At 37.0% G+C, this 27,718-nt stretch overlaps 2 protein-coding genes across 3 annotated transcripts in view; both read right to left on the bottom strand.

The window, feature by feature from the left end:
- zgc:158403 (tetratricopeptide repeat protein 39A) overlaps positions 1 to 19,749 on the bottom strand; it is a 70,848-nt gene extending 51,099 nt beyond the window's left edge. The window contains exons 1-2 of one of the 2 annotated variants that reach the window (XM_062036848.1): positions 19,629 to 19,749; positions 19,377 to 19,503 (exon numbers count right to left, since the gene is read on the bottom strand). In XM_062036848.1, coding sequence (XP_061892832.1) covers positions 19,377 to 19,411 — 35 coding nt within the window. In that variant the 5' untranslated portion in view covers positions 19,412 to 19,503; positions 19,629 to 19,749. The other variant, XM_062036849.1, reaches the window with a different exon arrangement.
- A 2,467-nt stretch (positions 19,750 to 22,216) lies between these two features.
- The window catches only part of tspan34b (tetraspanin 34b), a 15,332-nt gene continuing 9,830 nt past the window's right edge, over positions 22,217 to 27,718 (bottom strand). Inside the window, exons 3-7 of the mRNA XM_062036652.1 lie at positions 27,532 to 27,606; positions 27,323 to 27,430; positions 27,115 to 27,255; positions 26,947 to 27,039; positions 22,217 to 22,276 (exon numbers count right to left, since the gene is read on the bottom strand). Of these exons, the coding sequence (XP_061892636.1) occupies positions 22,217 to 22,276; positions 26,947 to 27,039; positions 27,115 to 27,255; positions 27,323 to 27,430; positions 27,532 to 27,606 (477 nt within the window). The remainder of the gene's footprint in view (positions 22,277 to 26,946; positions 27,040 to 27,114; positions 27,256 to 27,322; positions 27,431 to 27,531; positions 27,607 to 27,718) is intronic.

Raw genomic sequence — 27,718 nt, 5'->3', positions numbered from 1 at the left:
ATTCTGAAGGCATACAACTGCGGCATATTTCATTTGACTAAAAAGTGAAAAGAACAACCTCGTCATCAATGAAAGCAAATTAATCTGTCCATGAAGCATTAAATGTTCTATTTTCATCAGAAACGTTTCTCTTTTTTGATCTGTCCATTGCTAGCTTACCAGGGGTTGACCGCTAAAAACAATACAATTGCTTGGCAGCAAGAGATGACGCACAGGGGCTGTGACATACGCGAATCATACGGCTGGGCAGCGCCAGAGGAGCTGCAGCCTGCCACCGTAGCCCCCACTCCCTCCCCTCTGTTGCAAGTCTCGAGATGTATGTTGTAATATGTATATGTGCTTTGCTATGGAGGTTTTTTCCCACTCCAGACTGGGCCCCCTTAGCAGCCCAGTCTAGATTGTATTTTTTTACTCATCCCCCTAGCGTTTTACCTTTTTCCCATCTTTTACACCCCGCCTTGTGGCGACCCATCAGCGTTCCTGGTCTGTCATCCTGTACACTGTTTGTCTAATTTTGAACGGGTTTGTGCTGAAAACGAAGTTTCATTGTACTTGTGCAATGACAATAAAGACCTACCTACCTACCTACCTTCGATTGACAATACATCAAAATGTTTTATTATTATATGATAAGATACCAGAACTCTCCAAAATAACAACTGTTAGATTAAAAATAACTAAATAAATGTAATTAATTAAGTAACCATTATTTGTTGACATTTTGTTTCAAAGCCAAAGGGAGCCACGGCGGTGGCGTGAAAGAGCCGCATGTGGCTCCAGAGCCGCGGGTTGCAGACTCCTGCTCTAGCGTCACGTAATTTGCGTAAGTGACGCTGTCTTGCTCCTCCCGTAGATCCTGACGGGCACCGCCAAAAAGATATAACTTTGCGTCAGCGGCGACGCAGACCACATAGCTGTGATTGGTCAGTTTTTGCAAAGGACTGTCCCTTATCAAAGGAGAGCAGACATTGTGCTTGAAATGCACAAATTATTGCATGAGATAAAGCAAACTGATATTGTGTATATATCTCGTGCGATCTAAAAATAAATACTGAATGTGTCATTTTCTAGCTTGTTGTGTTGTTTTGTCCAGAAGAAGTCACACCAAGTACGACACTCTTTTTAACTTTTATTGCCTAGATTGTGCTAACCATAAGTTCAATTCCGACACATATTTGTTTTTGTGCACACACACACAAGCCTTCCTCATTCTCCGTCAATCATCTTTCAGGCTCGGCATGTTCATGAACATAGGAGCTCTGAACATCAATAACACATGAAGATAAACAGTAAGCACAGCAGGTTGTTACAATAGTTATTTAACTTTTTGTTCATTTTCAATTACATAGCTCTCTATTGCTTGCATTCCGTCATGTGACTTCTTCCCGGAAGTAAAAACCAGTGGTGGTCAATCAAGCCAAGACGGCTATCGTGAAGCCAGCAGCGCACAAACTATCTGAGTACAAAAGTTGCTTAAATCTTCCTGAAAAAAAGCATATACGAGCAAAGAAATCTAACAATGCAATGGAATACATCCCAGTGCTTAATCAAAAAAAGATTTGTCGAGTGATATCAAGGATTATACACCGGTGTGTTCTCCCAGACATATGGAACTATTGTGCTCCAGACGCCATTCTACACTACAAAACAGATGAAAACTTGGAAAAGCATGGAGGTCTACAACTTCTTTGTGTGTGGCTGGGTCAAGGTAATTGATATCAAGACTCTAAGATAAACATGCATCGTTTTTGCTCAGGTAAGGTTGCATTTCATGATTTAACTTCACGTCTAAATGAGTTGTTGCACGCGCCGTTTACGAGTAGCGCGTTTTTCCCGGTCTTTATCAAAATATATCTATAGATGTCAACATTGCATATGGGCTGAAAGGTTCCTTTATGATTGCTGCCTTCGGTAAAAACTTAACCCTTTTAGGATTTGATTTGATTGGATTTTATTTACACTTGCCGAGTTGGTGTGATTCGAAACACTCGTAGCGAACATGTGTTTAAGAAATAATATCAAGATAATACTTAAATGGGAAATAATAAACATAAAAAGTATACCAAACAAACCATTAACAAAGTGATCACTGCAAACTCATGCAATCTTCGACTCTGCTCCCTTGAACTGGAGTGTGAGCTGCTTTTCTCATCATTGTTTCGTAAAATCTTGCACTCTTCCGTCCTTCTTGATTACCTCTCGAGGAACTCTGAAGAAGTGTTTATCCTTTTCGCGATTTGAACAGTTCGCACAGCCGAAAACAACCCAAGCATATAGGGCCTTTTTTGTTAGAGAAAGGCTAAATGGCGCCGAGTACCCATTGAGAACAGAGCTAGCTTGACCACCACGCATATTTAACGGGTGGGACGAGGCGTCAGTGAAATCCAAGCAATTGTCTCATGTCCCAAACGACAGAATAGCGTTGCAAATTCGCCCATCCTCCGCCGTGACTAATTTAGGGGTCACACACGTCTTTTCCTTTGGTTTATGAGTAAAACATCCATCAAAAGTAAACTGTTGTTTTTGAATGATTACCGTATTTTTTCGGAGTATAAGTCGCTCCGGAGTATAAGTCGCACCGCCCGAAAATGCATAATAAAGAAGGAAAAAAAACATACAAGTCGCACTGGAGTATAAGTAGCATTTTTTGGGGAAAATTATTTGATAAAACCCAACACCAAGAATAGACATTTGAAAGGCAATTAAAAATAAATAAAGAATAGTGAACAACAGGCTGAATAAGTGTACGTTATATGACGCATAAATAACCAACTGAGAACGTGCCTGGTATGTTAACGTAACATATTATGGTAAGAGTCATTCAAATAACTATAACATATAGAACATGCTATACGTTTACCAAACAATCTGTCCTAATCGCTAGATCCCATGAAATCTTATACATCTACAGTGTTTCCCATAAACTGCCAAGAAACCTGTGGTGGTGGTGGCGTGGCTATGGGCGTGGCTATGGGCGTGGCTATGGGCGTGGTCACCATGGCATCATCGAGTAATTTGCATAATGTACTACAATGATATGATTTTCTCTAAAAAGGCTCAAAAAATGTATACTTACTAATTAATAACAGTTTTGTTTTAAACGTCCATCCATCCATCCATCCATTTTACAATATAATTACAACACTTTATGTACATATTTATATACAGATTTGAACAATAAGTTATTCACTGAAATATATTTATTAATTGTGGTTCTTACAAAAAATATATCTTATAAAAATATAAAAGCTGAAATGTCTCTTAAAGCTCTGGCCCTTTAATTAGCGCATACTAAATAATTTAACTTTAGCCTACTACTACAACCATATTATTTACCAGCAACATAAAGTGAAACAGAGGCAGAGGTGTCCTGCCACAGTCAGTAACAAATAAACAGAAAACAGTAGTGGTGGTAGATAGACACAAAGCTTCATCAAACATCTGATCCACTGAACAAAGAGCTCCAAAAATCTTGATCCTACACTTCTCTTTTGTAAAGTAAATCTGAACAGTCGATATGGGCATCTACATCAACTATATGATTTGCCTGAGAAGCTGGACAGGACAAAAATAAAAATAAATAAATAAAAATAAAAAATAAAAAAAAGCCGAAAAATCTATTTGTGGCGGCCTTAATTCTTTCGTGGCGAGCCGCCACAAATAAATGAATGTGTGGGAAACACTGCGTCTAGTCTCTTACGTGAATGAGCTAAATAATATTATTTGATATTTTACGGTAATTTGTTAATAATTTCACACATAAGTCGCTCCTGAGTATAAGTCGCACCCCCGGCCAATCTATAAAAAAAACTGCGACTTATAGTCCGAAAAATACGGTAGTTCCAGTGCCAACAAAGATTTTGATGTTGAAGGTAAATATCGAGTTAACTCCAGCTGTGGTTGCTCCTTCAGGAGACACTGCCGCTTAGTGTTTCGGAGGAGAATTACAAGTTACGCGCCGGCCCCCACGGAAGAGCTATTGACGAATCAAGGAGAGACCCAAGCTACGTGACGCGAGAGTATATTTCAGCCTTTGGAAGTTGCTTCGCACTGTGGGAAGACATTAGCTGCTAGCAATAGTTTTAAAAGCTCTATCGTCGACCAAATATACCAGACCTGGGCAAAATATGCGACCCATTAAGATTTTCAATCCGGCCCGCTGGACGTTCTACATTATTTTTTTAGACCTTTAACATCAAAACTGTAGCCGCCATTATGATGTGCATATATTTTAAATGACCGTAAGTCTTGAATTATAGAAAGTATTTCAATGGTTGAAATCTGCGCTTTTGAGTGTTATAGGAGTTATTACGGTAATCTACGTCACAGCAGCTCGGACGAGAAACAAAACAGATTGAGCGGCGTTTGTTTTCTGAGCAGCCAGCCCGAAACATGTGTCAGGAACAGATGCGGAAGGAAATTTGTACGACAAATGTCTGCATAAAAGTGATAACATGTAACATATTTTAGGTGTTTATTACCCTTTGCGTTCATATTTTTTTGTTTGTTACATTTTTGTTGTGTTTTGCTTGATTGTAAAAGATGTCTATGAAGGAGCTGGTCTGAGAAGTAAAAGAGGAGCGATGTTCATATGTCGTTAATATTCAGTGTTTTATTGTTCATAGTTAATATTGTTAATTCCACTTTATTTATTCTAATGGGGCGGTATTGCTCGGTTGGTAGAGTGGACGTGCCAGCAACTTGAAAGTTAAGTTAAAGTTAAAGTACCAATGATTGTCACACACACACTAGGTGTGGTGAAATTTGTCATCTGCATGTGACCCATCACCCTTGTTCACCCCCAGGGAGGTGAGGGGAGCAGTGGGCAGCATTTTTGGTGATTTAACCCCCAATTCCAACCTTTGATGCTGAGTGCCAAGCAGGGAGGTAATGGGTCCCATTTTTCTAGTCTTTGGTATGACTCGGCCGGGGTTTGAACTCACAACCTACCGATCTCAGGGCGGACACTCTAACCACTAGGCCACTGAGTAGGTTCCAAGTTCAATCCCCGCTTCTGCCATCCTAGTCACTGTCGTTGTGTCCTTGGGCAAGACACTTTACCCACCCGCTCCCAGTGCCACCCACACCGATTTAAAAATGTAACTTAGATATTGGGTTTCACAATGTAAAGCACTTTGAATCACTAGAGAAAAGCGCCATATAAATATAATTCACAAATTCACTAATGTACATTTTGGGTGTCCCATTTCGTAAAAAACTGTAAAATTCCATTCCTTTTTTTTGAGGTGGTCTGTCATAACTTTTTTAGATCTCTTTTGGACATTGTGACTTTTGGTATTAGTGTTCCTGTAAAAAAAAAAGGGACCCAAACACACATACTGTACAGCAGATTTTTACAGCTAAATGTGTACCGTATTTTTCGGACTATAAGTCGCAGTTTTTTTCATAGTTTGGCCGGGGGTGCGACTTATACTCAGGAGCGACTTATGTGTGAAATTATTAACACATTACCGTAAAATATCAAATAATATTATTTAGCTCATTCACGTAAGAGACTAGACGTATAAGATTTCATGGAATCTAGCAATTAGGAGTGACAGATTGTTTGGTAAACGTATAGCATGTTCTATATGTTATAGTTATTTGAATGACTCTTACCATAATATGTTACGTTAACATACCAAGCACGTTCTCAGTTGGTTATTTATGCCTCATATAACATACACTTATTCAGCCTGTAGTTCACTATTCTTTATTTATTTTAAATTGCCTTTCAAATGTCTATTCTTGTCTTGGTGTTGGGTTTTATCAAATAAATTTCCCCAAAAAATGCGACTTATACTCCAGTGCGACTTATATGTTTTTTTCCTTCTTTATTATGCATTTTTGGCCGGTGCGACTTATACTCCGGAGCAACTTATACTCCGAAAAATACGGTATATATAATTTATACACACATGCACATTGACCCCCCCCCAGACACATATTTTTTTCTCAATGTGGCCCCCGAGTCAAAATATTTGCCCAGCTCTGAAATATACAGTGCATCCGGAGAGTATTCACAGCGCTTCACTTTTTTTTCCACATTTTGTTATGTTACAATCTTGTTCCAAAATGGAATACATTATTTTTTGTCCTCAAGATTCTGCAGACAATATCCCATATTGACAATGTGAAAATGATTTTTTTGCTAATCTATTAAGCATACTGTACATATCTAAAAAAAAATTACATTTACATTAGTAAGAATTCATAGCCTTTGCTCAATACTTTGTTGACGCAACTTTAGCAGCAAGTCTTTTTGAATACGATGCCACAAGCTTGGCACACCTATTTTTGATCGGTTTTGCCCATTCCTCTTTGCAGCACCTCTGAAGCTTCATCAAGTTGGAAGCAAAGCATTGGTTTTCATCCTGTATTTCACTGTACATTGCTGCATTCATATTTCTCTCTATCCCGACTTGTCTCCCAGTTCTTGCCGCTGAAAACCATCCCCACTGCAAAAAGTCAGTGTTCAAAAACAAGAAAAAACAATACAAAAATTAGGGGTATTTTATTTGAACTAAGCAAAATTATCTGCCAATAGAACAAGAAAATGTGGCTTGTCAAGACTTTCCTAAACAAGTCAAATTAGCTAACCTCAATTAACCCAAAAATACCTTAAAATAGGTATATTCTCTCTAATAACAAGTGCACTTTTCTTGGTAGAAAAAAAAAAAAAGAGACCTTTTTTGCTCAATATGTTGAAAAATATTCTTAAGTTAAGTAAATGGTGCCATTATCTTGACATAATGATATGCGCTCGGCATTACATTTCTTGAAACCAGCAAACTTATACTAAAAACTAATTTATTGTTCTTAATGGAAAGGCAACAAGGCAACCGCTTGTTACTCTCAGGGTTTTCTAGCCGCTCAGGCAAATCATATTGTCTAAAAATGCACTTTTCCATCGACAACATGACATCATCGCGCCAAGTGCGTGCTCTTTCAGTCAATTAGTGCGTATATATACAGCCCGGCCCCCGGCAAAAAAAAATGTTATTGTTATTTTGAGGAATTTATCTGAATGTGCATGAACTATTTCTGTTCAAAATTGTTTGAAATGTCAAATGTTTAAATATTAACTGTCAGTTTACTGTACTGTGCCAACTGTACTACTATATGAGTACGTATTTTCTATTGTTTTATTGAAATTAAAACAGCAAAGTCCATTTGGCTGTCATCTGTTTTAATTATGAGACACAATTGTGTCAAAATCATGATTTTTTTTTTCATGCTTGAAATAAGAATTTATTACTTTAAAAAAAAGTAGTTTTATACCTGTGAGTGTTGATGACACAGCTTTGCAACAGTTGATATTCTAGTTTCAAGCATGTTTTACTCAATATAGGTCATCAAATCTCAGCAACAAGCTGTAATATCTCACTGAGATCATTTAGGACCAAAACACTTAAAACAAGTAAAACACTCTAACATACAATCTACTTAGTGAGAAGAATGATCTTACCAGACAGAAAATAAGCAAATATCACCCTTATTTGAGATAATTAATCTTACTTAGATTTCAGTTTTTGCAGTGAATACTTCACTGTAGGGATGGTGTTAGCCTCCAAACATGACGCCTGGCATTCACGCCAAAGAGTTTAATCTTTGTCTCATCAGACCAGAGTATTTAGTTTCTCATGGTCTGAGAGTCTTTCAGGCTCATTTTGGCTAACTTTTTACTAAAAAAATGGCTTCCGCCTGGCCACTCTACTATACAGGCTTGATTGGTGCATTGTCCTTCTGGAAGGTTCTCCTCTCTCCACAGAGGAATGCTGTAGCTCTGACAGAGTGACCATGGGGTTCTTGGTCGCCTCCCTGACTAGACTAAGGTGGATGCAGCAATGTACAGAGACTTCCTGGATGAAAACCAACGCTTGCCATCCAACCTGATGGAGCTTGAGAGGTGCTGCAAAAAGGAATGGGCGAAACTACCCCAAGATACACTATATTGCCAAAAGTATTTGGCCACCTGCCTTGACTTACATATGAACTTGAAGTGCCATCCCATGGAATTGTCCAAAATGTTTTGGTATCCTGGAGCATTTAAAGTTCCTTTCACTGGACTTAAGGGGCGAAGCCCAACTCCTGAACAACAACCCCACACCATAATTCCTCCCCCACCAAATTTCACAGTCGGCACAATGCAGTCCGAAATGTAGCGTTGGCAACCTCCAAACCCAGACTGGTTCACCAGATTGCCAGATGGAAAAGCGTGATTCATCAGTCCAGAGAAGGCGTCTCCACTGCTTTTGAGTCCAGTGGCGACGTGCTTTACACCACTGCATCCCACGCTTTGCATTGGACTTGGTGATGTATGGCTTAGATGCAGCTGCTCGGCCATGGAAACCCATTCCATGAAGCTCTCTGTGTACTGTACGTGGGCTAATTGGAAGGTCACATGAAGTTTGGAGCTCTGTAGCAAATGACTGTGCAGAAAGTCTTTGCACTATGCGCTGACCCCTCTCTGTCAGTTTACGTGGCCTACCACTTGGTGGCTGACTTGCTGTTGTTCCCAAACTCTTCACTTTTCTTATAAGAAAGTTGACTTTGGAATATTTAGGAGCGAGGAAATTTCACCACTGGATTCGTTGCACAGGTGGCATCCTGTGACAGTTCCACGCTGGAAATCACTGAGAGCGGCCCATTCTTTCACAAATGTTTGTAGAAACAGTCTACATGCCTAAGTGCTTAATTTTATACACCAGGCCAAGTGATTCTCATCATTTGGATGGGTGGCCAACTACTTTTGGCAATATAGTGTAGGTGTGGCAAGCTTGTGGCATCGTATTCAAAACGACGAGAGTCTGTAATTGCTGCCAAAGGTGCATCAACAAAGTATTGAGCAAAATGTGTGAATACTTATGTACATGTGATTTTTCATTTTTTTAATACATTTGGTAAATAAAAAAATAAAACTTTAACAATGTCATTTGAGAACAAAAATTAATTTACTCCATTTTGGAACAAGGCTGTAACATACCAAAATATGGAAAAAAGGGAAGCGCTGTGAATTTTTTCCGAATGCACTTTATATCATTTATAAACTACATTATACATGTTTGCTGTTTTAGCCCTCCGTTTATTTTATTATTAAAATTCCCTTTTTTTTATCAGTGATACTGTTTTTAAAATGAGCTGTGGTCCGCAAAAGGCCCCAGGACCGCACTTTGGACACCACAGATGTTCTTGGGCAACATCAAACCAGGTATGTATGATCATTTTGTTTTCAATAGGCTCATTTTAAAGTCACGATCCAATCTCTCATTTTCTATTGAAGACAGTAGATAAGTTGTTTTAAAAGAGTCAGAATTTACTTACACTAAAATGTTTTATTGCGTAGCATTGTCTATGCGCCATGCTAACAAACAACGGTCCGTGTACCTTCTGTTCATTCGATTTCCAATTCTGAAATGCAAATCAAAAAACAAATTTTGGGCCAATTTTTCTATTTTCATTTCTGAAACAAAAGTTGGACAACTATTTACTGACACTTTTTTTAAAACGACAATAGGACTCCTGCTGAACAAAGGTTTGTGTACCTTCCGTTCATTCTTTTTCCAATTCTGAAGCGCAAATCAAAAAATAAAATTAGGGCCGTTTTTCGATTTTTATTATATATATTATATATTATATATATATATATATAATATATATATATACATATATATATATATATATATATATATACATATATATATATATATATATATATATATATATATATATATATATATATATATATATATATATATATATATATATATATATATATATATATATATATATATATATATATATATATATATATATATATATATATATATATATATATATATATAATAAAAAATCAACTCAATGTGTTTTTTTTAACCCCTTTTTGTTTGTTTTAAAATCTGCCATACATGGCAGATTTTAAAACAAACAAAAAAGGGTTGATTTTCATTAAAATATTTCCAGAAAATTGGATTTTGTGCCGTTTTCCTTTTATCGAGTTTTATTTTTCCAGATAAACACAAAAATCGAATTTTTTTTTTGCAAAAACGCAAGGTTACGAATTGAACCGGAAGCAGTATTTTAGCCTTTCCTTTGCGTTTAGCATGTTTTTAGCACAACAGTAACATCTTTGTTCAGCAGGAGTCCTAAAAAACAAGTTTCGGAAACATTTTTTCTATTTTCATTTCTGAAACAAAACAACTATTTAATGAAACTTTTGTATATATATATAGGACTCAATAGGACTCCTGCTGAGCAAAGATGTTACCGTTATGCTAAAAACATGCTAAACGCAAAGGAAAGGCTAAAATACTGCTTCCGGTTCAATTTGTCATCACACAGATAACTAGAAAAGTCCGATAATGGCTTTTTTGCCGATATCCGATATTCCGATATTGTCCAACTCTTAATTACCGATACCGATATCAACCGATACCGATATATACAGTCGTGGAATTAACACATTATTATGCCTAATTTTGTTGTGATGCCCCGCTGGGTGCATTAAACAATGTAACAAGGTTTTCCAAAATAAATCAACTCAAGTTATGGGAAAAAAATGCCAACATGGCACTGCCATATTTATTATTGAAGTCAAAGTGCATTATTTTTTTGAACATGCCTCAAAACAGCAGCTTGGAATCTGGGACAGCATGAGGAGGTTGAGGTGGGCGGGGTTGGGGGGGTAGTGGGGGGTGTATATTGTAGCGTCCCGGAAGAGTTAGTGCTGCAAGGGGTTCTGGGTATTTGTTCTGTTGTGTTACGGTGCAGATGTTCTCCCGAAATGTGTTTGTCATTCTTGTTTGGTGTGGGTTCACAGTGTGGCGCATATTTGTAACAGTGTTAAAGTTGTTTATACGTCCACCCTCAGTGTGACCTGTATGGCTGTTGACCAAGTATGCATTGCATTGTGAAAAGCCGTAGATATTATGTGACTGGGCCGGCACGCAAAGGCAGTGCCTTTAAGGTCTATTGGCGCTCTGTACCTCTCCCTACGTCCGTGTACACAGCAGTGTTGTAAAATGTCATAAATTTTACTTTTTGCAACCGATACCGATAATTTTGAAACCGATACCGATAATTTCCAATATTACATTTTAAAGCATTTATCGGCCGATAATATCGGCAGTCCGATATTATCGGACATCCCTACAGATAACCTTGCATTTTTGCACATTTTTTTGCGTTTATCTGGAAAAATTCAAATCCTTAAAAGCAAAACAGCACAAAATCCAATTTTATGGCAAGATTTTAATGAAAATCAATCCTTTTTGTTTGTTTTAAAACCTGCCATATAAAATAAAAATCGAAAAACGGCCCTAATTTTATTTTTTTATTTGCGTTTCAGAATTGGAAATAGAATGAACGGAAGGTACACGGACCAACAAAGATGTTACTGTTATGCTAAATACATGCTAAATTAAAAGGAAAAGGGTCTGTGTACCTTCCGTTCATTCTATTTTGAATTCTTAAAAGCAAATTAAAAAACAAATTTCGAGTCATTTTTTGTATTATTTTCATTTCTGAAACAAAAGTTGGACTATTTATGACACTTTTTTAAAACGATAATAGGACTCCTGCTGAACAAAGATGTTACCGTTATGCTAAGGAAAAGTTAAAATACTGCTTCCGGTTCAATTTGTCATCACACATAACCACGCATTTTTGCATTTTGGATGAACATATATTTGATTTTTGGGTTTATCTGGAATAAAAGGAAAACGGCACAATCCAATTTTATGGCAATATTTTTGTTACGGCGGGGTTGCAGCGAGGTTCGTTCCCCCGGGATGCAAACGGATCACTCCGGACAGGACTTACAGGTAGGAGCATGGTTTATTCTTGAAAAAACTCAAAGAGGTACGAAAAACCGAAAACAAACCGACGGAACAAGGTGCCGATCGCACTTGAAGCTAAGGCTACTACTTAGCAGACTAAAGATAAGCAATACTCACGTAACAGGAGCATGAAGCAAACAAAGAAGCCAGGACGAGTGACCGGCGAAGGCAGGCTTAAATAATGCCTCTGATTAGTGCTCGGGGAACAGGTGAGCGTCCCGAACACCAATCAGTGGCAGGTGAAAACAATAAGCAACCATGGCAACCAAAACAAACTCAAGGGTACACAAAACAGGAACTGAGGGAGTCCAAAACTAACAGAAAATAACAAAACACGGATCATGACAATTTTAATGAAAATCAACTCTTTTTTTGTCTGTTTTAAAATCTGCCATATATAATGAAAATCGAAAAACGGCCCTAATTTTGTTTTTTGATTTGCATTTCAGAATTGGAAATAGAATGAATGGAAGGTACACGGACCGCCTCACAATACGAAGGACCTGAGTTCAATCCCGGACTCTGGATCTTTCTGTGTGGATTTTTGCATGTTCTCCCCGTGACTGTGTGGGTTCCCTCCGGGTACTCTGGCTTCCTCCCACCTCCAAACACATGCACCTGGGGATAGGTTGATTGGCGACACTAAATTGGCCGTAGTGTGTGAATGTGAGTGTGAATGTTGTCCGTCTATCTGTGTTGGCGCTGTGATGAGATGGCGACTTGTCCGGGGTGTACCCTGCCTTCCGCCCGAATGCAGGGTAGGCTCCAGCACCCCCTGTGACCCCGAAAGGGACAAGCGGTAGAAAATGGATGGATGGGTACACGGACCGAAAAGCTAAAATACTGCTTCCGGTTCAATTTGTCATTACACAGATAACCACGCATTTTTGCGTTTTGGATGAACATATATTCGATTTTTGTGTTTATCTGGAAAAATTAAAATCCATAAAAAAGGAAAACGGCACAAAATCCAATTTTATGGCAATATTTTATTGAAAATCAACCCTCTTTTGTTTGTTTTCCAATCTGCCATATACAATAAAAAATTGAAAAACAGCCCTAACGTTGTATTTTGGTTTGCGTTTCAGAATTGGAAATACAATCAATGAAAGTACACGGGTCTGTGTACCTTCCGTTCATTCTATTTCCAATTCTTAAATGCAAATCAAAAAACAAATTTCGGGCCATTTTTTCTAATTTCATTTCTGAAACAAAAGTTGGACAACTATTTAATGAAACTTTTTTTAAACGACAATAGGACTTCTGTTGAACAAAGATGTTAGTTAGCATTATGCTAAAAACATGCTAAACACAAGGGAAAAGCTAAAATACTGCTTCCGGTTCAATTTGTCATCACACAGATAACCACGCATTTTTGCGTTTATCTGGAAAAATAAAAATCCATAAAAGGAAAACGGCACAAAATCCAATTTTATGGCAATATTTTAATGAAAATCAACCCTTTTGTGTTTGTTTTAAAATCTGCCATTTATAATAAAAAATCCAAAAACGGCCTTAATTTTGTTTTTTGATTTGCGTTTCAGAATTGGAAATAGAATGAACGGAAGGTACACGGACCAACAACCTTAACATAAATTGCATTTTTGTGTTTATCTGGAAAAATAAAAATCCATAAAATAAAAACGGCACAAAATCCAATTTTATGGCAATATTTTAATGTAAATCAACCCTTTTTTGTTTGTTTTCAAATCTGCCATTTATAATAAAAAAATCGAAAAACGGCCTTAATTTTGTTTTTTGATTTGCGTTTCAGAATTGGAAATAGGATGAACGGAAGGTACACGGACCAACAACCTTAACATAAATTGCATTTTTGTGTTTATCTGGAAAAATGAAAATCCATAAAATAAAAACGGCACAAAATCCAATTTTATGGCAATATTTTAATGTAAATCAACCCTTTTTTGTTTGTTTTCAAATCTGCCATTTATAATAAAAATCGAAAAAACGGCCCTAATTTTGTTTTTTTGATTTGCGTTTCAGAATTGGAAATAGAATGAACGGAAGGTACACGGACCAAAAACCTTTGCATCAACTCAATTTAAAAGTGGCAGATTTTCAACATTATCTGCAAACCGACGTGTTTTTCCACATAAGAATAGGATAAGCAAGAAACTTCCTGATGTAGTAAGAGTGTTTTCTTTCTTTCTTTCTTTCCTTAGTTTATTTTGAACATGAACACACTTACAGCATAATAAATCACACAATTTCATATAATGTCACTTTACATCATGTGCAAAAGGACATGATGTAGGAGTAGGAAGAAGCAAAGCTTATTTAATGCTACCCCTTTCCCACTTCAGAGTGTTTACAAATACATACGTTCATTTACTGACTTCTTTTTGTAGCACAATGCAGCAGTTTTTGTAATAGTTAATTAAGTCAGTCATGGTAAACATACTGAGATGAAGAATATCCCATTTTCAATTAAATTGAAGGTGTTTCTAATATTTCTTCTTCTTTGTACTTTGTAAGCACTATTCATTTGAACAACCTCTTAAACTGGATCATATCAGTACTTTGTTTAACTTCTTTACTTAATCCATTCCATAATTTAATTCCACATACTGATATGCTAAAGGTTTTTAGTGTTGTACGAGCATACAAATGTTTTAAATTAGATTTTCCTCTAAGGTTATATTTCTCCTCTTTAGTAGAGAAGAATTGTTGTACATTCTTGGGTAGCAGGTTATAGTTTGCTTTGTACATCATTTGAGCTCTTTGCAATTTTACAAAATCATTGAACTTCAATATTTTTGACTCAATAAATAAAGGCTTTGTATGTTCTCTATATCCAACATTATGTATCAGTCTAATTGATCTTTTTTGTAACACGGTTAACGAATGAAGCGCACATTTGTATAGATTTCACCATATTTCTACACTAGTGTTTTTCAACCTTTTCTGAGCCAAGACACATTTTTTTAAATTGAAAACATTTCTCAGGCACACCACCAGCAGAAAACATACAAAAATGAAACTCCGTAGCCGATATTGACAATAAAAAGTCATTCTCGCAATTGTTGGATTAGAATTCAAACCATAACCAAGCATGCATCACTATAGCTCTTGTCTCAAAGTAGGTGTACTGTCACCACCTGTCACATCACCCCCTGACTTATTTGGAGTTTTTTGGTGTTTTCCTGTGTGTAGTGTTTTAGTTCTTGTCTTGCGCTCCTATTTTGGTGGCTTTTCCTCTTTTGTTGGTATTTTCCTGTAGCAGTTTCATGTCTTGACACTATCCTTCTTTGTGGGGACATTGATTGTCATGTCATGTACGGATGTACTTTGTGGACGCCGTCTGCTCCACACGCTGTAAGTCTTTGCTGTCGTCCAGCATTCTGTTTTTGTTTACTTTGCAGCCACTTCAGTTTTAGTTTCGTTTTGCATAGCCTTCCCTAAGCTTCAATGCCTTTTCCTAGCGGCACTCACCTTTTGTTTATTTTTGGTTTAAGTGTTAGATACCTTTCTACCAACAGGCTGCCTCCCGCATATTGTGATCACGACAAACCATGTTCCCGACATCTACAAAGCAATTAGCTACCTGCTGCCACCTACTGATATGGAAGAGTATTACATGGTTACTCTGCCGAGCTCTAGACAGCACCGACACTCAACAACGGCACATTATTTGCGGATTATAATTACTGGTTTGCAAAAAATATATTTAACCCAATTAGGTGAAATGACATAATCTCCCACGACACACCAGACTGTATCTCATGGCACACTAGTATGCCACAGCACAGTGGTTGAAAAACACTGTTCTAATCCATAGGCGCCGAGCACCCACATGGGATTGATGGCAACTTTCAGTCTTTAAAATAATTTGTAAAACATCAATCTTGTTGTTGTTAATTCTGTGTGGAGTTTGGTCGGTTTTGCTCATTACAAAAAGTCACCAATCACATAGTCTGTAATTAACAAAGCTTAACCAAAAATGAATTATGCCCGATAATGAACTAATGACACTATCATCTTGACTTTGAACACACTGCACATGAGCGAATGAAGAGCATACTTAGTCAACAGCCATACATGTCACACTAAGTGTGGCAGTATGAACAATGCCAACACTGTCATAAAAATGTGCCATATAGTGAAACCACACTGAACAACAACGACAAACACATTTTGGAAGAATACAACATAAACACTACAGAGCAAATTCACAGAATTCCCTGCGGCACCAACTTTTCCGGGACGCTACAACATAAACAAACGCCATTGGTGGATCTACACCCAACATCCACTGTAATGATACCACGCACAACAGCGTATCTAGTCGATAATATGATTACATCGATATTTCTTAACATCACAAAAAATCTTTTGTTTTTTATAAATTTATATTATGTTTATAAACTCAGGAAATATGTCCCTGGACACATTAGGACTTTGAATATGACCAATGTATGATCCTGTAACTACTTGGTATTGGATTGATACCCAAATTTGTGGTATCATTTAAAACTAATGTAAAGTATCAAAAAACAGAAGAATAAGTGATTATTACATTTTAACAGAAGTGTAGATAGAACATGTTGAAACAGAAAATAAGTAGATATTAACAGTAAATGAACAGGTAGATTAATATTCATTTTTTACCACTTGTCCTTAATAATTTTGACATTTTGACAATAGAATGATAAATAACACAATACGTTACTGCATACGTCAGCAGCTAAATTAGGAGCCTTTGTTTGTTTACTAACTACTAAAAGACAAGTTGTCTAGTATGTTCACTATTTTATTTAAGGACATAATTGCAATAAGAAACACATGTTTAATGTACCGTAAGATTTTTTGTTAAAATAAAGCCCATAATGACATTTTTGTGGTCCCCTTTATATAGAAAAGTACAGAAAAACTGTTGGTACCGGTACCAAAATATTGGTATTGGGACAATACCAATAACGTATTTTTCGGAGTATAAGTTAAACCGGCCAAAAATGCATAATAAAGAAGGGAAAAAACATATATAAGTCGCACTGGAGTATAAGTCGCATTTTTTGGGGAAATGTATTTGTTAAAACCCAACACCAAGAATAGACATTTGAAAGGCAATTTAAAATAAATAAAGAATAGTGAACAACAGGCTGAATAAGTGTACGTTATATGAGGCATAAATAACCAACTGAGAACGTGCCTGGTATGTTAACGTAACATATTATGGTAAGAGTCATTCAAATAACTATAACATATAGAACATGCTATACGTTTACCAAACAATCTGTCACTCCTAATCGCTAAATCCCAGGAAATCTTATACGTCTAGTCTCTTACGTGAATGAGCTAAATAATATTATTGGATATTTTACGGTAATGTGTTAATAATTTCACACATAAGTCGCTCCTGAGTATAAGTCGCACCCCCGGCCAAACTATGAAAAAAACTGCGACTTATAGTCCGAAAAATACGGTACACACAAACCGAGCACCCACTGGCAGAAATGTAGATCGGCACCTATGTTCTACACCAGGCCTGGGCAATTATTTTGACTCGGGGGCCAAATTTAGAGAAAAAAATGTGTCTGGGGGCCAGTATATCTATTTTTAGGAAAACTAATACAAAACCTCACAATAAAGTCTGATTGAATGCTAAAAATGTTATGACAGACCGCCTTAAAAACGGAATGGAATTTTATTTTTTTCTATGAACGATAAAACCCTGAATATTGACAACACATGAATGTCACACCCCCTCTCAATCGACATATTTTACAATCAAGCCAAATGCATCACAAATGCAAAAAACACAGCGAAATATGAACGTGAAGGGTAAAAAAACAAAAAACATCTACAATCTGATACATCTGATACATCACTAAGCTTTAGAACTTTCTTGTAAAAATCCCCTTCCGCGTCTGTCCCTGACACCCACATTTCAGGCTGGCCGCTCAGGAAACACTCTGTGGAAACGCTCCCCACCCACACTGCTTGGTGCCTCGTCTGACCTGCTGTGACGTAGATTACCATAGTAACTAGTAGGGTTGAACGGTATACGGGTATTAGTATAGTACTGAGATACTAATTAATCATATTCGGTACCATACCGCCTCTGAAAAGTACCGGTCCGCCACACCCTAAGATTTTTTGTTAAAATAAAGCCAATAATGCAATTTTTTCTGGTCCCCTTTATTTAGAAAGGCATCAAAAAGTACCAAAAAAAGTATCAAAATGATATTGGCATCAGGACAACAGTAGTCACTAAAATATCATGCAAAAACGCAGATTCCAACCATTGAAATACGTTGTATAGTTCGAGACTTATGGCATACTTGCCAACCCTCCCGTTTTTAGCGGGAGAATCCCGGTATTCAGCGCCTCTCCCGACAACCTCCCGGCAGATATTTTCTCCCGACAAACTCCCGGTATTCAGCCGGAGCTGGAGGCCACGCCCCCTCCAGCTCAATGCGGACCTGAGACTGAGTGGGGACAGCCTGTTCTCACGTCCGCTTTCCCACAATATAATCAGCTTGCCTAACGAATTCAAACGAATGGAAACAAGAATTTCAGTTCATCCAGGACAGTTCGAAGGGGAAGGTGTATGTTGCCTGTAAATATATAGAACAGACTTCTCCATTGAACACGGTGGCCGAAATGATATACTCATCATGAACGGAGAAGTTAAACAGGACAATACTGCCATTTAATGGATATCCACCGGAACACTGAAATTCAAGTATTTCTTTTATGTAAATAAAAGAAATAAATATATATATATATATATATATATATATATATATAGCTAGAATTCACTGAAAGTCAAGTATTTCATACATATATATATATATATACATATATATATATATATATATATATATATATATATATATATATATATATATATATATATACATATATATATATATATATATATATACATATATATATACATATATATATATATATACATATATATATATATATATATATATACATATATATATATATATATATATATATATATATACATATATATATATATATATATATATACACGCCCCCCGCCCCCAAACACCCCCTCCCCCCCACCTACCGATATTGGAGGTCTCAAGGTTGGCAAGTATGACTTATGGTAATTAGAAAACATCACTGCACATCATAATGGCAGCTACAGTTTCCATCTTAAAGATCTAAAAAAATATTTGGGAATGTCCAGCGGGCCAGATTGAAAAGCTTAACGGGCCGCATGTGGCCCCCGGGCCTTAATTTGCCCAGGTCTGTTCTACACAATAACTCAGACATGGTAACACTAGCGAGCAGTAAAGAATAAGAAGTGATTTTTGGTCCAAGACGTATTTTACTTGATTCATTATTGAAATGTTTCTTGCCACCTTCTGTTGTATATTTTGTATATGACATTTCCAGTTCATTTTGTCATCTATTATTACACCCAAAAATCTAGTTTCTTTTACCCTTTTCAATAGTTGAAAGTTGGAATTGGAATGATGTCAAGTCAAGTGTAAAAACAACAGCCACAAAGAAGTGTGCTGGCTCTTTAAGTGTACTCACTTGTGAGCAGCATTTGCGGTGTTCCCATCGGACATGTTGTCGCTCAGCTGTTCGGACCTGGGAAGTTCTCACAGCACGACCAAGACGCATCGACGGCTCTTGTTCGCTCCTCAAAAACTCAGCTGGCCTGCAAGTCCAATGGCGACCCGAGTGTTGACATTTATTTCCTCACACTTAGTTTCCTGATGTGGGGCAGGTATGTACTCACCTGGTGTGCGTGTGTGTGTGAGAAAGTAAGCAAGAGTGACGTACCTGACTCCTCCTCTTCTTCTGCCAAGCACACGTCGAAGGGAGGCAAAGAAAGTGGGAGGAGAGCAAGATGGGGAAGTCGCCATCTTGTCAGGTGCCGCGAAGGCTGTTTAGGGTCCGGTCTAACCGGCAGGTCAGTAAAGTAGCACCCGGGGCAAACTTTATTCAACAAGAAATTATGGATATTATGAGTTGATGTAACGGGGATAAACATTGTGTATATGAGTGATTATACACTGCGACAAACAAACATGTACTGTATTTTTATTTTTATTTTAGTTTTTTAAATAAATCCTTGCGGAAATTATTCACTTCCGCATTGCCATACATAAACTACACGTACGGTGCCCCAGAAGGGTAAAAAGATGTCTGCTAGCATTTATATATATATATATATATATATATATATATATATATATATATATATATATATATATATATATATATATATATATATATATATATATATATATATATATATATATATATACACACACACTAGGGCTGCAACTAACAAGTAATTTGATAATAGATTAATCTGTCGATTATTACTTTGATTAATCGATTAATAATCGGATAAAAGAGACAAACTACATTTCTATCCTTTCCAGTATTTTATTGAAAAAAAAACAGCATACTGGCACCATACTTATTTTGATTATTGTTTCTCAGCTGTTTGTAAATGTTGCAGTTTATAAATAAAGGTTTATAAAAAAATAAAAAAAATAAAGTAGCCTCTGCGCATGCGCATAGCATAGATCCAACGAATCGATGACTAAATTAATCGCCAACTATTTTTATAATTGATTTTAATCGATTAGTTGTTGCAGCCCTAATACACACACACGCACACACACACACACACACACACACACACACATATATACATATATATATATATATATATATATATATATATATATATATATATATATATATATATATATATATACATATATATATATATATATATATACATATATATATATATATATATATATATACATATATATATATATATATATATGTGTGTGTGTGTATATATATATACACACACACACACACACATATATATATTTACACACACGCACACACACACACACACACACACACACATATATATATATATATATATATATATATATATATATATATATATATATATATATATATATATATATATATATATATATATATATATATATATATATATATATATATATACATACACACACACACACACACACACACATGTATATATATATATATATATATATATATATATATATATATATATATATATATATATATATATGATATATATATACACTGTATATATCCAGATAGCTTAGCATATACCAATGTACATTTAATGAGTTCTAGCACCTTTAAAGTACAAAATGTATCAACCCCCAGACACCCTAAACTACACTAGAGGTTAAACTACAAAACTAAATATTGTGTAAAAGTCCATTCATTTCAGCAATTCAACTCCAAATGTGAAACTAATATAATATAAACTCATCACATACAATTAAATGTATACTGTATATGTCAAGCTATTATTTGTTATAATTTTGATGATCATGGTTTACAATTTTTAAAACGCCCAACATTTGCATTTCAAGGTTTTAATAAGCTGTAAGCCATAATCATGAAAAATATATCAAAAGAGGCCCTGGCATATCTTGAGTTGCATGTTATGCACCTATGTCATATTTTAGTTTCACCTTGTAAATCTAATTGCTGTCATTAACAAACCTTTGCACAATATTCTGTATTTTGTGTGACCCTATACCAGAGAATAGTAACATTTTTAGGTATGTATGACATTGTCTGACACGTTTTACACCCTCACACCTTAGTATTACAGTTCAATTTTGTATCAATATTAAATATTTTTTTAAATATAAAAGTTTTTAAAAAATTATATTGTGCAATACTCAAAGAGGCCACTGAGTGGCGCCGACGCAAACTTTTCTGCAAAAGAACCCACTGGTTCTTCAATCTAAGAATATTAATCCATCCATCCATTTTCTACCGCTTGTCCCTTTTAGGGTCGCGGGGTTTACAGAGTTGTGGCGACATTATTATCAAATAAAATAACTCTTATTCTACAAGCTGACATTTGGTTTTTTTTCCTTGGTCCATCTGAATGTCTCTTCTAATACACACAAAATGTGAGTTAGTCATAAAAAAATCATAATAAGTTCAATAACGGTGATGTCCCAAATAGAAAAATCCCCTCAATGAAAGAATATTAAAATTTTATTTTACAATTGATCCTGTTGCATACAACAAATATACAGATTCATTCTCAACTTAATTGCTTTATTGCATCAGTGCAACACATTAATTATCTCCTGTATGAACTGTTCTATACGATTATTACAATAAACGTATGCAATTACTCAATAATATGTCACTTTCTGAAACATTAAATATTCTCTGTCAGGACCTGCAGTGTTATTAATTAATTTGTCATTATTGTGTTTAAACTGTAATTCATTGACACATTTGTACATAACAAAACCCGTTACAGGCACTATGAGGAGTGGCACTCCTTTGGCGATGTCCACTTTTGCAGTTAGTTAACCTGACTTGGAATCTACCTTGCAGTACAGGATCATGGAAACGGTCATGGCGCATATCTGTGGAGGAAATACATGTAGAAAAAGAAATGGAATTAATAACTAGATGAGGCAAAAGGAATTGTGTGTGAATGCTCCAATGCTGAAGTTGAACTGAAATGCTGACAGAATGTACAAACCCTGTTTCCATATGAGTTGGGAAATTGTGTTAGATGTAAATATAAACGGAATACAAAGATTTGCTAATCATTTTCAACCCATATTCAGTTGAATATGCTACAAAGACAACATATTTGATGTTCAAACTCATAAACTTTTTTTTTCAAATAATCATTAACTTTAGAATTTGATGCCAGCAACACGGGACAAAGAAGTTGGGAAAGGTGGCAATAAATACTGATAAAGTTGAGGAATGCTCATCAAACACTTATTTGGAACATCCCACAGGTGAACAGGCAAATTGGGAACAGGTGGGTGCCATGATTGGGTATAAAAGTAGATTCCATGAAATGCTCAGTCATTCACAAACAAGGATGGGGCGAGGGTCACCACTTTGTCAACAAATGCGTGAGCAAATTGTTGAACAGTTTAAGAAAAACCTTTCTCAACCAGCTATTGCAAGGAATTTAGGGATTTCACCATCTACGCTCCGTAATATCATCAAAGGGTTCAGAGAATCTGGAGAAATCACTGCACGTAAGCAGCTAAGCCCGTGACCTTCGATCCCTCAGGCTGTACTGCATCAACAAGCGACATCAGTGTGTAAAGGATATCACCACATGGGCTCAGGAACACTTCAGAAACCCACTAACTACAGTTGGTTGCTACATCTGTGAGTGCAAGTTAAAACTCTCCTATGCAAGGCAAAAACCGTTTATCAACAACACCCAGAAACGCAGTTGGCTTCGCTGGGCCTGAGCTTATCTAAGATGGACTGATACAAAGTGGAAAAGTGTTCTGTGGTCTGACGAGTCCACATTTCAAATTGTTTTTGGAAACTGTGGACGTCGTGTCCTCCGGACCAAAGAGGGAAAGAACCATCCGGATTGTTATAGGCGCAAAGTTGAAAAGCCAGCATCTGTGATGGTATGGGGGTGTATTAGTGCCCAAGACATGGGTAACTTACACATCTGTGAAGGCGCCATTAATGCTGAAAGGTACATACAGGTTTTGGAGCAACATATGTTGCCATCCAAGCAACGTTACCATGGACGCCCCTGCTTATTTCAGCAAGACAATGCCAAGCCACGTGTTACATCAACGTGGTTTCATAGTAAAAGAGTGCGGGTACTAGACTGGCCTGCCTGTAGTCCAGACCTGTCTCCCATTGAAAATGTGTGGCGCATTATGAAGCCTAAAATACCACAATGGAGACCCCCGGACTGTTGAACAACTTAAGCTGTACATCAAGCAAGAATGGGAAAGATTTCCACCTGAGAAGCTTCAAAAATGTGTCTCCTCAGTTCCCAAACGTTTACCGAGTGTTGTTAAAAGGAAAGGCCATGTAACACAGTGGTGAACATGCCCTTTCCCAACTACTTTGGCACGTGTTGCAGCCATGAAATTCTAAGTTAATTATTATTTGCAAAAAAAAAAATAAAGTTTATGAGTTTGAACATCAAATATCTTGTCTTTGTAGTGCATTCAATTGAATATGGGTTGAAAAGGATTTGCAAATCATTGTATTCCGTTTATATTTACATTTAACACAATTTCCCAACTCATATGGAAACGGGGTTTGTAGAATAGTTTGAATGTTAAGGAGTTAGAATTTCCAGAAAAAACGGAATATGGTTTGGAACTTGGGAAAGTGCTGGTTTGAAAGTCCAGGATGACTGGAATGTGTTGCTGTTTGAATATGTTGAAAAATGTGGAAATTGTGCAACTTAGAAAAATTTACCATTCATTTCAATGGGAACTTCCAGGAAATTTGGGGATTTTGGGGAAAAGCGGGATTTTTAAAAAAATGATTAGGAGCATGACTGTCCTGAATGAGCTGAATTGGTTGGTATTGGAATTCTTTTAATCGATCAAGAAATGTTGAAGTACTAACAGTTTTTTTATTTAAAAATGGTATTATGAAATTTTGGGAAAACTGGGAATTTTTCAAGTTCTTAAACCAACTTGTTTTTTTGTCCTGACTAAGACCAATGTTTTGACAGTGGAACGGTTGAAATGGGTTGAAAATTGTGAAAGGAGTCATTGCACTAAAACAAGTTAGACATAAGGTTAGAAAAAAAGAGGAATTCCTGGAAATGTTTTGATTGTGGAAAAATGGTTGTTTGAATTCCCAGGATGAGTTGAATGTAGGAAATATGGGATTTTTTTAATAATTGTTGAAAGAAAGCACACGATTTCTGAACAGGCTGAATATTTTGAAGTTAGAACGGTTTGAATCGGATATAAAAGGTGGGAGTTGTGGAACTTTGAAAAATGTACCATTCTATTCAATGGGAATTTCATGGAAATTTGGGAATATTGGGAAATGAGGGATTTTTTTTTTAAATGCTTAAAAAATGTGAATGTTCTGAATGGTTGGTGTTGGAATTTTTCGAGAAATGTTGAAGTAGTAACAGTTTTAATTGAGAAATTGTATTACGGAATTCCTGGAATTTCAGGAAAACCGGGAATTTTTCAAGTTCATTAAGAGGAATGTTTTGACTGTGAAACGGTTGAAGTGGGTTTAAAAATGTGGAAGGAGTAGTCGACAGAAAAAAGGGTGAAAATAGGGTTTGAAAAAAACGGGAATTTTGGGAATTCCTGGAATTTATTTTTAACTTGGAAACAATGATAGTTTGAATGTCCCGGATGAGTGGAATAAGTTGAAGGTGGAATGGTTTGAATCGGTTGAAAAATGTGGAAATGGTGGAAGTTTGAAAAATGGCCAAATTCATTTTGAATGAGAAAAATGTCCCGGAAAACCTGGAATTCTGGGAAATCTGGGAATTTTTGGGATTTGTCAAGGGAAAGCCGGCGATTCCCGAATAAGGCTGAACAGTTTGAAGTTGGAACCGTTTGAATCGGGTGAAAAATGTGAAAGGTAGAGCGCACTGAAATCTGGAGAAGAAGAATAAGAATAAATAGATGAATTTTGGTGTAGAAAACCAATAATTATTAAAGGCCTACTGAAAGCCACTACTACCGACCACGCAGTCTGATAGTTTATATATCAATGATGAAATCTTAACATTGCAACACATGCCAATACGGCCGGGTTAACTTATAAAGTGCAATTTTCAATTTCCCGCTAAACTTCCGGTTGAAAACTTCTATGTATGATGACGTATGCGCGTGACGTCAATGGTTGAAACGGAAGTATTCGGACACCATTGTATCCAATACAAAAAGCTCGGTTTTCATCGCAAAATTCCACAGTATTCTGGACATCTGTGTTGGTGAATCTTTTGCAATTTGTTTAATGAACAATGAAGACTGCAAAGAAGAAAGTTGTAGGTGGGATCGGTGTATTAGCGGCTGGCTGCAGCAACACAACCAGGAGGACTTTGACTTGGATGGCAGACACGCTAAGCGACGCTAGCCGCCGACCGCACGGATGATCGGGTGAAGTCCTTCGTCGCGCCGTCGATCGCTGGAACGCAGGTGAGCACGGGTGTTGATGAGCAGATGAGGGCTGGCTGGCGTAGGTGGATAGCTAATGTTTTTAGCATAGCTCTGTGAGGTCCCGTTGCTAAGTTAGCTTCAATGCTGTCGTTAGCAACAGCATTGTTAAGCTTCGACAGGCTGGAAAGCATTAACCGTGTATTTACATGTCCAGGGTTTAATAGTATTGTTGATTTTCTGTCTATCCTTCCAGTCAGGGGTTTATTTCTTTTGTTTCTATCTGCAGTTAAGCTCCGTAGCTAAAGTGTTTCGCCGATGTATTGTCGTGGAGATAAAAGTCACTGTGAATGTCCATTTCGCGTTCTCGACTCTCATTTTCAAGAGGACATAGTATCCGAGGTGGTTTAAAATACAAATCCGTGATCCACAATAGAAAAAGGAGAGAGTGTGGAATCCAATGAGCCCTTGTACCTAAGTTACGGTCAGAGCGAAAAAAGATGCGTCCTGCACTGCACTCTAGTCCTTCACTCTCACGTTCTTCATCCACAAATCTTTCATCCTGGCTCAAATTAATGGGGTAATCGTCGCTTTCTCGGTCCAAAACGCTCTCGCTGCTGGTGTAAACAATGGGGAAATGTGAGGAGCCTTTCAACCTGTGACGTCACACTACTTCCGGTACAGGCAAGGCTTTTTTTATCAGCGACCAAAAGTTGCGAACTTTATCGTCGATGTTCTCTACTAAATCCTTTCAGCAAAAATATGGCAATATCGCGAAATGATCAAGTATGACACATAGAATGGATCTGCTATCCCCGTTTAAATAAAAACATTTCATTTCAGTAGGCCTTTAAAGTACTATGTACAAACAGTGGCTCGGGTATGCTGCTTGTAATCTTTTTTCAAACAGTACAAATTGGCTCTGGAATTTCTGGCTTGATGGGGAGAACTCGGTTGGTTGTGGCACTTCTTTGATCTTGCCGCCAGAGGGCGCTGTTTCTCAAATAGTGCTATGGAAATGTACGACTTCAAACATTCCTTGGTTGTCAATTTTTTCTTAAGGGCTCACCGACATGGCGTTCTCTTGAGTAAGAGAGGACTTTTCGTGTGTTTTTTTTCATGTCAAACTGCAAAAATAGGTAAGTAAATCAACTTTAAGTGAGTTCATGTACCTCAAGAGCCGCGATCCCCAGCGCCACGGCAACAATCGCCACCGTGTTGTCCTCAATCAACTGTTTGATCTTTACAAAGCAACCTGGGATTGTCTGAGGAGAACACAGAGAAGGAGTAAAGAAAAAAACAACAACATACCGAAGGTGTTTTTTTCCCCCAACACGTACCGTGAAATTGTCGATCATTGTTTGATTACAGGGCCGGTTGTTAGCGGCCGCGCAGCACGGAGGCGGGTATTGATTGTTGTTGGCCGCATAATACGGCGAGCCTACGAAATTTGACGAGTTGTAGATTCCACAGCATTTGAACTAAGCAGAAACAAAGAGGACGTCCGTCACACAGGTGTCAGTAGTTTGTTGATGGGTGTTTACACACCGTGCTCATTGTTGTGTCCCACAGTCCCGTGACGTCCGCATTTTTCCCGTAGTCCTTCTTGATGCTCTGGACTGATGCTTCACCAAATTTGTCGAATATGTCTTCCGCCTGTCACGCAAACATTGACTCGGGTCACTTTCGCGGTCAACGTGGACATGTCTTTATCTCAGGATGAATGAGAACCTTCATATAGACATGTCGTTACTTACCAAAGGTCTGAAGACCAAGATCACCACAGCGCCCGCAACCTCAGCTATGAAGACCAGCAGGATTATGATGAAGAACTGGGGCAGATACATATAAATTATTATCACTTTCAATCCCCCTGAAGTCATACTATTCAGATTTGACAGCAAAAATACTAAAACAATATGCCTTAGTCCAGGGGTCGGCAAC

Source organism: Entelurus aequoreus, linkage group LG25 (assembly GCF_033978785.1).
Source record: "Entelurus aequoreus isolate RoL-2023_Sb linkage group LG25, RoL_Eaeq_v1.1, whole genome shotgun sequence".
In the NCBI taxonomy this organism is placed as follows: domain Eukaryota; kingdom Metazoa; phylum Chordata; class Actinopteri; order Syngnathiformes; family Syngnathidae; genus Entelurus; species Entelurus aequoreus.
Note: the sequence above shows the minus strand (reverse complement) of the source record. Positions and strands in the feature narration are given on the sequence as shown.